The sequence below is a fragment of the Chaetodon trifascialis genome, chromosome 16 (assembly GCF_039877785.1).
Source record: "Chaetodon trifascialis isolate fChaTrf1 chromosome 16, fChaTrf1.hap1, whole genome shotgun sequence".
Taxonomy (NCBI): domain Eukaryota; kingdom Metazoa; phylum Chordata; class Actinopteri; order Chaetodontiformes; family Chaetodontidae; genus Chaetodon; species Chaetodon trifascialis.
In genome coordinates this window covers 2,650,575-2,663,690 of record NC_092071.1, presented here as the reverse complement: position 1 = coordinate 2,663,690, position 13,116 = coordinate 2,650,575, and the positions used below count along the sequence as shown (strand labels likewise).

Genomic DNA, 13,116 nt, shown 5'->3' with positions numbered 1-13,116 from the left:
TGCAGAACAAAGCTTTAACAAACTCAGCAATTAGAAAACAAAACAAAATGATGTAGCTGATGAAACAGGACATGTGAAAAACTTCAAAACGCCAAAGAAGAGAGTTAGATTCGCGAAACAAGCATATCTAATGGACAGTTGCGCAACCCCGCTCGCTCATATATTTCCGACAGGAAAATCCTTCACAAATTTGTAAACACGCTGAACGAGCTCTCGTCGTCTACGTAAATCGCGTACGCAGGAACACCATTCAATGCACAGACGAACAATTTCTGGCGCACATCGTACGGAAATAACGAGAAGGCGGCGCTGCGACGCTATTACTACGCAGTGCAGGTACGCGGAGGAGATATCGGCGGGGAGGACCCAGAAACATTATTGACGTTATTCCAGTCTGAGCGCAGGAGGTATTTCTCACCAGAGCTGCAGTGAATTAACGTTATAGAACGAAGAATGGGAAGGAGTATACGCGGTGTTTCTTACGCTGAAAGCCTGGCTGTCTCCACCGAACACCGACTTTCGCTGTCCAGCGCTCTGTCCAGGAGGGAATAGCTTCGGGAAAGGGAGTAAGCTAGCAGCACAGGCTAGCATCGCAGCTAAACCGCTGCCTTATTGTGGCCCGCAACGAACCTCCCAGCTAGCATCCGTCGCATGCACAGAAAGAAAAAATGGTGAGAACTGCTCACGTGTTGTTGCTTTACATTTAACCAGCTGTGTCGGCAGTGTTAAAGTCCGATCTTTGATTTGTCACGCTTTTGTCACATCCTGGAAAAATTGTCACAGGGCCAGGTGGCTAGCTCACCGTGCTAAAGGTTGACAGCCTCTGTCACCTGGCTGCGGGCTCTCGGATGGAGAGAGAAACAGCGTTTAAAGCCAAATCTTTGCAGGTTAAAGTTATCGTGTTTAACACCAAATGTCTCCACTTCGTAGAGCCTGAATTACAGCCTCTCTGAGGTAGCAGGGGTCGCTGCAAGTCGATAGCATTGACGTTATTTACAGCTTCGCTCCAGCAAAATGTCAACTTTTGAGTCCTGGCTGATCGCTGCAGTCCGGTTTAGGACGATGAGAAAGCAGCATGGTAGACCTCCATGAAACCAGTCTGTCTTGCTGCACTGGGCGCACAAGATGTTTTTTGGAGGAATATGGGGAAAGGTCGTGCAGAAGCAGGTAGCTTCAGTGTCTCAGGTGGTGCAGAATGATGACGAGCGGCAGGACTTGACCTGTCAAACTCACACATTCAGGGTTATGATGATGATGATGATGATTACCTGTGCTCCATAATTAAAACTCTTAAAACATAAACAACCAAAGAGGCTGAAACTTAAAAATTACCTTTCATGCTTAGAGATTGATAATCCTGTTTTTCTTTGACATAACACTTAAAACCACCTCCTTACTGCTCTGCATCTGGTGCACAGTTGATTATCAGTATAAAATATTGTGCATTTTAAAGTAGGGCTGCAACCAATTATTGTTTTCATTGTCCAGTAATCTGCTGATTATTTTCTGGCTTTGTTGATGAGTTAATTGGTCCATTAAATGGTGAAAAATGTCACTCAGTGTTTCCCAGGATGAAGGTCCTCAGATGTCTTGTTTTGTCCACAACCCAAAGATATTCAGTTTAGTGTCATAAAGGAATAAAGAAGCAGAAAATATTCACTTTTAAGAGGCTGGAATCAGAGAATTTTGTCTCTGTCTCTTAAGTTTTCTCAGTGGTTTCACGCTCCTGGAGATACTGGTCTGTTCTTCAGGAGTTTTGACAAAAGATTCATTTTTTGTAAATTTGCCTTGAGGTGAGACGTTTGTGCTCTTCTGAATGAAACATCTGGTTCATTTTTGGTTGATTAACGAAGCAAATTAAGTGTTGCTTTTTCGAACGGGGAACTTGAACACATCACCATCATCCTTCAGCATCAGATGCGACATTTTGAAGTATAAGTTTAATTAACCGTAATCAGGCGCTGTGAATGATGTTTTTTTTCTCTTTGTCAACATCTGTTTTCAATCTGAAAGAAGTCATCTGATACTGACTCAGATTAAACTGAACTACCTTTGATTTTTGCGTAATTTTAACCCTGTCCAGGTCTGCTGCTCGCCTCTTCACCACATGTTCTTGTCTTTTTATTGACCCATCACCCCTTAAATCTTTAACGAAGTGCTTAAACAGCCAGAGGCAACCATTATCCGTTGTTCAGGTCAGATTTGTGGATCTGTCACTTCATTATTTATGATGAACACATCGATCATGGAGAAAATAAACTCTTTAAAGTGTCTGTCATTGCTCATTTTTCACCGCTGTGAGAAATCCTGTCACACGTGAGATTATTGCTTAACTGTTGGCACCTTGTGTATCTGTCCACGTGCAGGTGTACCTGTTAAATCCTATAGAGAACCTGAGAAGCTACATCAACAACCGTCCACCCCTGGTCATTTTCATGATCAGCGTCAGTGCAGTGGCCATCGCCTTCCTGACCATCGGTTATTTCTTCAAGATTAAGGAGATCAAGTCTCCAGAGCTGACGGAGGTGAGCCTCATCCACACGGCGCTTTAAGAGCCATGAAATTATACAGTCTGCTCCATTAAGTGTCTCTCAAATACCAGAAACATAAGGTCACAGCTAATGCTAAATGTCAGTTCATGACCTTTGTGGCCTGCTTTATGCCACGAGGACGCCGAAATGTTGAACCATGATGCATCTGTGCTGTGATCTGCTCAGCCTTTTCTCGTCTCTCCCAGCTAAACAAAGCTCATTTTAGTTTAGCAAAAGGGGGAATTCAGGTTTCCTTCATGTACTGTGCAAGTTACTTTATATAGTACACGTTACCCTCTTTCTACCTGGCTGTGATATACACAGACCTGTAATGATTACAATGTGCATACATGGAAATAAACCTTTGCATGTTGATTTGAACAGGAAGCATATGCAAATCAAAGGGCTGCATTTAGTATCATTCCTGCATAGAAAAAGTAGTTTGAGAAACAGACAAAACTTAAATATCACAAAGGAAGCTCTGTGTGGGAGAGTTTGATGTGAGTTCATGGACAGTCCCACGCAGCTATCAGGTCATTAATCAATGATTAAAACACTCTCTCACAGGACTGGAACACCTTCCTGCTGCGCTTCAACGAGCTGGACTTCTGCGTGTCGGAGAACGAGACGATAAAGCACGGCCTGAACGAGTCGACCACGCCGGAGAGCATGGTGGTGACCAGCGGCCAAGCTCGCTCCAGCACCCAGGTGCCCCTCCTGCTCGAGGACTCGGGTCCCATCAACATCTCAGTCCCCATCACCCTCACGCTGGACCCCCAGCGCCCTTTCGGAGGCTACTCTCGCAATATCACCCACCTGTATGCCACAGTGCTGGGGCAGCAAGTCGGCCTGTCCGGTGAGTTCTCACATCGTCGGTCAGGGTCCAGAAAGAAATCAATGTGTGTTAACAGGTGAGGATTAACCAGTAACATCAGAGATGCGGCCACATCAGCCTGAAACTGTTAATGAATGTCAAAATCGATCATGAGGGAATCTCACATAACTAATCTGTTTGTTTGTGTGTTCGTACCGGCTTCACACAATTCCACTTCCTGAAAGAATTCCCACATTAAAGAACCCGTCCAGCAGGTGCAGCATGGCCATAAATCTCACATTGAGCAATGAAAAGCACCTTTGCATTACGGCCTGTGTTAACGCTGCAGGTTGTGTGGCGCTGCACACACGGCAGCGGGCTGAAATGAAGACAGACAGTCTGCAGATGGAGCAAACGGCACATCTGTTTAACTGCACTGTTGACTCACACTCATTACCCTCATAAAAACATAAAATGGGCACGCGGGGGTGCATACGTGGGGTGTGTATGTTCTTGCCATGGACTGTTTTGTGTGGCGGCCGTCTGAGGGCTGGAGTTTGTCCTCTTAATGGGTTTTAATTTACCTCTTTGTGTGGTGACTTGACGATAGCGTGGTGAGTAAACAGTGGCGGCGTTGTGTAGCGTTAAGCTGTTCCCATCGGGCTGCTCCTATAGGTTTCAGGCCCAAAGCTTTCACGAGGCAGGGCGAAGTGAGACGCCGCCGCCTTCATTGTCTGCATGCTCAGCTATACGTTTGTGAAGTCTCGCTTACTTTTGTGTTTTTCTTTCCTTTTGTTTTGACTCCATAGAGAGAGAAATTAGAGGGATAGAAGAAAAGACTGCAGCACAGAAACTTGGCAGGTTTCAGGCTGCGTTTAAATCAGCCAAATGGCAAAGTTCTGCGTCTGCTTTCGGCAAATAAAACTCAATTTCATACTTAAATGTCATCTCTGAAGACTTCCAAACAGACCCGTCTTTGGTGGACTTTGTGTGCGCTGACTCTCGTCCAGTGGACGTTCGGTTGTTGTGAGGATAAGTGGGATGGTTGCATTCTTCCACACGAGCAAAGAGCAAAACTCTGCATGTGTGTCACTGTTCAAATGGGGTTATATGCTTTTTACAGCGCGCCGCATTACAATGAATTAATAATCCATCCGGACTGGCCTTATCTGTGGTTTCAGCCCTCTGCCGGAGTCCATTACAGCCCCAGATACCTGCTGTGTATTGACCAAAGTACTGAGTGTACTTTATGCTGCTACAGTAGCTACAGGTTTAGCTGTTTGCCAGCAACATGTACCCTTGTCTTAAAATTTAAAGCCACTACATAGACGAGCAAAGCCAGTAACGAGCTTCGCAAATGTTTAATTACCTTGAGTAAATAGTCCTGTCTGAATAAGGCTTATTGAACAAGAGATGAAGAGTGTACCGAGGGAATGCCAGCCTCCTGTTTTATAGCCCTGCAGATATCAATTGTTCATGTTATTGATAAGATAATAGCAACGTTTTATTTACAAAAACATGTAAACATGCATTCAAACCTTTTCTTAAATAGGCCAACACACACTGTATGCCAGGTGTGTAAATGCTCCTCTTCAGTCACGGCTCTGGAACATTTGGAATATTTCTTAAGTGAAGTCTTTTGAATTATGGCTTAGTAGAAGACTGAGACCTTACGGAGGGCGATGCTGAACACGTGCAATAAGCCTTCAGACTGAAATGAAACGTTGAGACGACTGGAAAGACTCAGATTTGCTTGTCCTCGTTGGTCCTCGTGGGAGCCGGAGTCCCTTTTGTTTCTATCCTCCGTCACACCCAGGAGCCCGCTCCCTTTGACTGATGCTCCTCTAATCCTCTTCACAGCGTGATGGATACCCCTCCAGCGCGTGCAGCCATTGGATATCGAGGGAGTAGCTCGGTGTGTCGTCACATGTTGCCGCTGTGGCCCTCGCTGGTCGCCTGCTGTGGGTGTTGTATGAGCTCTTCGGGCTCTTCTAGGCTCTGATAATTGTCTGAGATCTAGGAGGTGCCCCTCTTTGGGCCTGTTGCTTGTTTTAGCTGGATCCCGGCTAATCCGAGGCAGTTATTCTTATGTCAGCACAAAACAAGAGAATGTGGACGTGCGAGTTAGAGGCGTATGAATTGTGGCCGTCCGTCACTCTCAGAGATACTTAAGCTAAAACTCTTTTCTCTCATCTGTATTTCCTAACAATCTGTTATGCTCTCTCTTGTTTTTGTGCGTAGGCCGGGAAGCCCATGAAGAAATAAACATCACTTTCACCCTGCCTTTATCCTGGAACTCAGACGACTGCGTGCTGCACGGCCACTGCGAGCAGGTGGTGTTCAGCACTTGCATGACCATCACTGCGGCCAGCAATATCTTCCCAGTCACAGTGTGAGTTGGACAGTCTCCCCGACTCGCAGGGACGCGCTTTCTGTCCCTGCCTGGAGCTGCATGACGCTGGCAAAATGCAGTCCAGTCCTGCAAAGTCTGTGGCTCGTTTCTAACAATGGTTTGGGTTTAACTCTAACAATGCTGATAACTGACAGTACTTGGATTATTGTATACTGTTGCATGCTGCTTGCTCAGACTGAGGCACCGTGGTCGGACCGCTGTGCAGTCTCCATTTGTTTGTACATAAGTTAATTAAATTTCCGCTATGATGGCTTCCAGTGTTGGAAGTGTTTCCTGCAGATGTTATCAGCTGTAAACAAGAGCGCTCATTCTGTCGGTTGTTGTCTGGTATTGTTTCTTTGATTTCGAGAAATCTACTGTAAAATACAGTTTCTCAGCGAGTGAAAAACGCCTCTCTGCTCTTTTAGCTCTCGAGCTATGTTAGCATTTAGCTCGTAGCATATCTAGCCGGCAGTCGTTGAATTTGAATTTGTGTCTCATGGTGCTGTTGCACGCTCATGCATGAGGCTCAGGATTGTTTCCATTAGTGTCAGTGTGAGTGAGAAGAAGTGGTCTCGTCTGTCAAATCACAGCTTGCACGGTGCAGATTTGGTGAAATTGGTGGCAGGAGCTGTGCAGCCTTCAGGGAGGACGTTAGCGCTGCAGCTCGTTTAGGGTCCATCAGAGAGGTTTACTTTCATCAGACGTTAGATTTGATCGAGTTATTGGTGGTTTGTCGTTAATCGTCAATCCTCTCTTTGGTTTGCAGGCAGCCGCCGCACTGCATCCCGGAGACGTACACCAACGCCACGTCTTGGTACAAGGTGTTCACCACAGTCCGCGACTCGGACACCAAGTACAGTCAGGACTACAACCCATTCTGGTGTTACAAAGGAGCCATCGGGAAGGTGTACCACGCTCTGAACCCAAAGCTTACCGTCATCGTTCCTGATGTGAGTCACCGCCTCCTCATCATTCAGAGTTTTATTTGACAAACGCTGTTGATCATTTTGTCTCTTTGCTTCTGTGAATATCTGTGCAGTAAAGCAGGTTTTTGGTTGTGAAGCTTCTGTACTTCATCTCTCTGGCTTTGAGCACCTGTAGAACGACATTTACTTAACCTAATCACTGGCTGACCTGAACAGACGGGCTCTCAGGTGATCAGAGGCGTGTGCTGTCACGTTCATTTTCATACCTCGACATATTTATAAATTCACCAAAAGAAACGGCTCAGGTGGCGTATGATCGCTCCCTCGCCCTCGTCTAAGACAAGGTAAACGTGGCCGAACACAAAGTCCTTTCTCAAAGCCAGAGCAGTATTAGTTCTATATGGATGCTGGTGGATTGTTCCAGGGTTACAATGGTCCCATTGTAGGACCACAGCTGTGCTCTGAACGGTCCGTCGAGCCTGAAAACGTTTGCTGCCTCGGCGCAGTTACCTGATCTCAGCCTGCTTCAACGCACGGATTCAGGAGACGGCCTCCTCCATCATGGACGGGATAACAGAGGAAAGCATTCACACTCGACATCCTGCTTCCTGCCTGCGTTTGGGGAGCTTAAACGTCCGTAAAGCTTCTGGAAATGCTTCAGTTTGTGTGTGCTATCAGCTGGCGTTGAGCTGTATTAAGAGCAGCCATGTTGTCGTTCAGGTGGTCCCACGCCGCACACCTGTAGACGCGCACCCTGTGAGACAGACTGTGGTCATTCAAACGTGATCTCTCACTCTGATCTCTCTCACCAGGACGACCGTTCCCTCATCAACCTGCACCTGATGCACACAAGCTACTTCCTGTTTGTCATGGTCATCACGATGTTCTGCTACGCAGTCATCAAGGGGCGACCCGGCAAAGTACGACAAACCAACCCCGACTTCTGCCCTGAGAAGGTACAACAGACACCAGCAGTGCTTTATGACCTGAACAGGTAGTCCGAGCCAAGCGTCGACTGACCCATGATTGGTTAATGATTGATCCGATCAAACTCTCTGCTTGTTGTGCCAAATGCATCTTTTTGCTTGTGAATCACATGTTACACTGTTCATGATAGCTAATATGATTTATTGCTAATTAATGGTTTTGCTGCTGATTGTCGGAGCAGATGTGTCGTTTGTAACTCCACATTAAAGCTCTGAACCGCTGCTAAACGCTGCCGGCGGTCCTCAGGTGAGCCTGATGCGTTCGTCTGCGCTCGTCCTGTTTAAAACTGATCCGCAGAACGTGTCCAGTTTAGATCCGATTCTGTTGATGAACTGGGCCCGTATGCACAAAGCTCCTCTAAGAGAGCTCCTAACTTAGCCTTAAAGTTCCCAGCAAGAAATCTCAGCTTAAGAGTGATTCAGGAAGTGTCTGAGAGCAACTCCGAGCAAGGAGGGTGCAGAAGCTTTTATCTCAGTGAGGAGGTGTGGCTGACCCCGTTGCTAGGTGTGACACAGTCTTCTAAAAGCTTTGATTGGTTGTTACAAAAAAAAAACAGCCATCAACTTGGACTGTATTAAGAAATGTGTAATCGTGACATTAATTTCATGTCATGATGATGAAACTTTTTAAAAATTACATTGTGACACAGCTTCAAAATGTCTGAACATACCTCATTCACATGCCGATTATATTGATTTGCTTATTGTTATGTTTACTGTCCTGCTGCTAATTTTACTACTGAATGTATTTGATATTAATGGTGGACGCAGACTCAAGTGTGAGAGGCACCGCTACAAGCTGCGATCCCTGTTTAAGACACTCTGAGGCTTCTTAAACGTCCTCCTCCCTCCTCCTAACAGTTTTCCACCTGAGGAGCTCTCTTAAGACCTTTTATCTTACCAAGGGAAAATTCTTAGAAAAATCTTAGAATTAGAATTCTAAGATTTTTCTAGGAATGACGTCACTAAGAGCTACGTTCAGCCTGAGGATGCTTTGTCAATACAGGCCCTGCTGAGCCTTTAATGTGGAGCATCACCCGGCTGACGTTCAGAGAGCTGAATGGTGAGTTTGGGGCTAATTCCAGTGTGAATTCAGATGTCCTTCACTTTGATGGATTTGGTCAGCTGTTGGCGTGAGCCTGCTATTGGCTGACCAGCTCAGCCAGCATTCTCCTCCCCTTCATCTGCCCCTCGGACGCCGCTCTGCAGGAGCGCCGTCGCCGCTCCCCGAGCCGAGCGCCGCTCGAGATGATTGTGATTTGTTTAGAGAAGCACAAACAAGCCGAGAGTCTTTCCCCCGTTTCCAGGACGATAATGAGTCCAGTGCTGACGCGGCACCGAAGCCAAGTGAGGAGATAAAGTCTGGCTGAGCCGAGTCAGGAAATATTTTTAGTGCTTTCCTCACAGCAGCGGCTTCTTCGCTGCTTACTGAGGAGATCTGACGTCCCATGAATCAGTGACCACCAGAGGAAGTCTGATGGAGCTGAAACTGAAAAGCTTCGTGTGTGTGTGTGTGTGCTGCTCTAAAACCCGTCTCTTCTGTTGCAGGTGGCGCTGTCAGAGGGTTAAAAAGACATCAGAGGACTGTGTCAGAACTTACCTGTAACATGGACAAACTCAAAGAAACAGAAGAAATCAAAATAAACCAGTTGCCTCGTGAACCCTGGAAACACAGTGAGGGACACGAACGCTCTGTGAATGCATTACTCTGCAATGTTGGGCTTCTCCAACCAAAGATATACAAGTGCCTGTATCTGTCGTGTAAATATTTGTAGGAACTCTGATACTCTGTGCAAATCCTCTTTCTTTTCTTTACTGTTTCCTTGTTTTACCTGAGTCCCCTCGTGCCATGTCAGAACATGCAGTACATAAACGAGGCAGAAGGCCAGATCCGAGAACATGGAACGTTTTCCCAGAGAGGCGCTGCGTGGCGTGAGTGTTTGGAGACGTCCGCGGTGAGGAAGCGTGATGTTTAGTCCCCTGAGGAGTGTTTCAGTGATCTAAACATGCCTGAAATCTGGAGGTCATCTGCGTGAGGATGCTTGTATTTTCTGATTAGACGGCAGATGTGCCGTGTTTAGATGATTGCACCGCGCACGTTAACGTTTGAACAGAACGCGCGTCAGCGGTCACGCTAACGAGCCCGGCGTCTCATTTCCTGTTCGGCTGCGTCCGGTTCAGAGGCGGTGAAGGAGGCTGCAGAGCCTCCTGCGTTTGGCGTTGCGTTGTTCGCTCTTCGCTCTGGGACGAGTCTCTGCTGTCGGATCTGACTTCCTGCCTTCTGTCCTTCTTCCTCTGTGGCTTCACCTGCAGTTTTGTAGTTTTTGGCTTCTAGACTTCAGCGACGCCGTCGTCTCTGTCGCGCCCGGACGAAGCGAAACGTTCTCTTGCCTTACCCACGGTGGACCGGCTTGCTTGAAAACGGTCAGGGAGGTGGTCCCCCCCCCCCCCCCCCCCGGCGTGAACTCGCCGGCCCCTTCTTCCGCAGCCATCCTTCATTTCTTCCTTCCAGCGTGAGGCTGATCTCTGTCCTGCTCATGTAAACGTCAAAGTTTGTTGTTTTATTTTAGGATGCTCGTGCTTTTATTTTGAATCATTATCAGTTGCACATCGTTTAAGTGTTCGCGTCGTCGGTGCACCTTTAGATTTCTTGCACATTTTGTGTCTTTTGCTCCTTTTCGTCCACGGTCAGCCGTGATATTCAGCTATACGTTTAAGTCGGCCTCCTTCTGAAAGTAACTATAATTACGTTAGTATATATTTATATAACTATGATAATATATTTATGATTAATCCATTGATTTTTTTTTTATTTTGTAGTACAGCAAAATGTGCAAAAACTCACCTGGTGTGCGAATGTGTGAGTGAGTTTGGGGGATGTTGGGAGACTGACGGCGGCGTGAGGCTGATTCTGCCCGTTCGTCCGGCGGCCCGCGTGGCGTTTCCGGCTGCAGCTTTAAGCATCGATTCACGCTCTTCCAGCGGCCGCACGGCTCACCCTGCGAGAGCACGTCTGACTTCGACAATCATTTATTTTAAATGTACTTCAACACATATTTGCAATAACGGAAGAAACCGTAGTTCTCTAATTGGAGGTTAAGATTGTTGTCAAACCTAAAATGTTCGATTCCCTCGGACGAACCTGCAGAACGGCCTGACTCCGCCCCTCAAGCGCGTCACCTTTGGCGTCTTTTAGCAGACTTACTGACCGTTTCACTTACCTCCGTTTCACTTACCTCCGTTTCACTTTTGATTGATGTACCCGTTGAATGTACTTTTTTTATAAGCAGCATAATCTCAATCTTAAAATGCAAAATTCCAAGTGATTTTAGCCTCTGACCCAGTTTTGTTTGTTTGTTTGTTTGTTTTCTCTTTCAGTTTCAGAGGCTTTACTTGAACTGTGTTTTTGTTGGCGTGGTATTCATATATTTTATCCTCCGGTGGCGAGAACGAATCTCTCGTCACGCTGTTGTATCAAACACTTTGTACTTTTGTTTGATTTGTGTGTGTGTTCAAGGTTAATGAGTGAGAGGTGATGATGATGATGATGATGATGATGATGATGATGATGATGATGTGCCCCCCCCCACCCCACCCCATCCCCACCCCCCCATACTGAATGATGCGAGGACAAGTCTTCCTACTTCTGAAGTGTCGTATTTGAACTTGGATCTGTTGCTTTTACTCTCGTCTTTCACAGGACTTTAGCTCTTTTTGGAAGGTTTGGCAGCTCAGACGTTTGGAAATGTTTGTGGTGTTTGGCCGGGTGAAGATGTGAATGAAGCACGCCATTTTACCGCCAAACCATCACGGTTTATGTCGACGCCCTGCGTTTACCTGCTTCCAGTCCCTCCCTGTGTGACTCACCCTGTTCGTTTTCAGTTAGAACTGCAAAATGCCTTAACATTGTCCAGTTCCACTTCTTCGCTCCACATATCGCATACTGTACGACCCCCCCCCCCCCCCCCCCCCCCCGGCAAACCCCAACACGACGCCACGCTTGTTAAGTGCACATGTAGGGAAATTGAGTTTAAAGGAGCAGAAGCTTGCTGTCGTAGTTCTTGAGTTACTCCAAATATATCAGTAAGGACTGGAGTAAACACACAGGAGCCGTGTTCTCCTTCGTCGCTTCATCTCTTTTCTTTACATGAAGCTAAACACACCCGTGTCTGATATAAGGCCGCCACTTCACCTCGTTATCCTTTCTGTCATGTTAGTAGCGCTTACAGGCAAGTATTAAGCCAACTCTGTGCCTTCTGCACTCTCCAGCTGCATCCTCCCTGTACATACCGTAGATAGGACAGTAGGTTTAATGTGGCTAGAACTCCATTCGAACCCTTTCCCTCTCCAGTGGAACTGCTGTAAATGAACTCAAGTTTAAATAAACTGTCTCTGAAAGTTCAACCTCGCCTCGTCCCTGACCCTCCTTCTCTCTGCCGACGATTTTATCTGTTGCTACGGGGAGATTAATGATCTGCCAGTGGAAACAGAATTAACTCGCTGGCGCTGAAAGCAAAATGCCGTTAAGGACTGTAAGGGCCCAAGCTGTCTGTTGGCTGGTGATAGGCTGCGTTTTCTGTTATTGTCAACGACTCCAGTGAAAAGAAGGAAGCCGACAGCGTGTTAGTGCAATAATGCAAACCTTTAAAAGCAGCTCACAGATCAGCGGCTTCCCTGAAACAGCTGCGCTCTGTAGTTTTTATCAAGCTGTTCTCGTACGGGAGTCGTGGCTTGATGGGCGCTAATGAGAGCTTCCAGCAGCAGGATGGTGTTTTCAGCACAAGCTACGATACCATCACCATAATGAAAAGCTAACAGAGTACTCCAACTGTTTCGCTCTTTTCGTGAGATTTGTTGACAGTAAAAAAAAAAAAAAAAAAAGTCTGATTCTTTAAAAAACTGATGAAAGACGCTTTGAATCCAGCCCACAGGATCAGCGCTGGCTGTGTTTGGAGGAAACGATGGAAGTTCCTCACAAACTATTCATCAGCGAGATTCAAAGGGCAGATGGCAGCAGGGTGGAATAACCAATCAGGCCGCAGCATCGCAGACCTGATGAACAAAGGTCAAAAAAACCCTGGAGATCCAGAACCACCGAGCAAACTGACCCGGTCTGCTGCGGAGGCAGCTCCTGGATGACTCACACAGGATGGAGGTGGAGGTTTGAAGCCCTCAGATGATGGCTGTCACAGGCTCCACATGTTTTCACCACTTCTTACCCAACGTTTGACCAATTGGCAAAGATCAATGAGGTATGCATGCACTGACCGTAACGTCATGGCTGATTAATAACTGGAAATCTGGCTGTAACCACTCACGTGTTCTGGACATGCAGTGATCCGTCTGTGTCTCGATGACTATTTGACGGACATTCGTGGTCTTCAGAGGATGAATCCTGATGACTTTGGGGTTCATTGTTGTGAAATTTGGTCTTCAGGATGACTTGCAGTCACTTTGATGAGTC

The 13,116-nt window shown here is 46.7% G+C and overlaps 1 protein-coding gene across 3 annotated transcripts; it reads left to right on the top strand.

Moving 5' to 3' along the window:
• The first annotated feature begins 289 nt into the window (after positions 1-289).
• tmem248 (transmembrane protein 248) lies at positions 290-12,513 on the top strand. Of its 3 annotated transcripts, none has more exons than XM_070982735.1 (7): positions 290-671; positions 2,367-2,525; positions 3,099-3,387; positions 5,587-5,737; positions 6,507-6,690; positions 7,479-7,622; positions 9,201-12,513. In XM_070982735.1, the coding sequence occupies exons 1-7, from the start codon at positions 669-671 to the stop codon at positions 9,219-9,221; spliced, it is 951 nt and encodes a 316-aa protein (XP_070838836.1). In that variant the 5' UTR covers positions 290-668; the 3' UTR covers positions 9,222-12,513. The 3 variants fall into 3 exon arrangements, with proteins under 3 accessions (XP_070838836.1, XP_070838837.1, XP_070838835.1); XM_070982736.1 differs by having other exon boundaries at positions 320-671; positions 7,479-7,660; positions 9,201-9,391; XM_070982734.1 differs by lacking the exon at positions 9,201-12,513 and having other exon boundaries at positions 320-671; positions 7,479-7,733.
• Positions 12,514-13,116: the final 603 nt, after the last annotated feature.

Coding starts and splice junctions, on each gene's coding strand:
- tmem248 (XM_070982736.1), top strand. Junction 2,526..3,098: donor AGTCTCCAGAGCTGACGGAG/GTGAGCCTCATC, acceptor ACTCTCTCACAG/GACTGGAACACCTTCCTGCT. Junction 6,691..7,478: donor TTACCGTCATCGTTCCTGAT/GTGAGTCACCGC, acceptor CTCTCTCACCAG/GACGACCGTTCCCTCATCAA.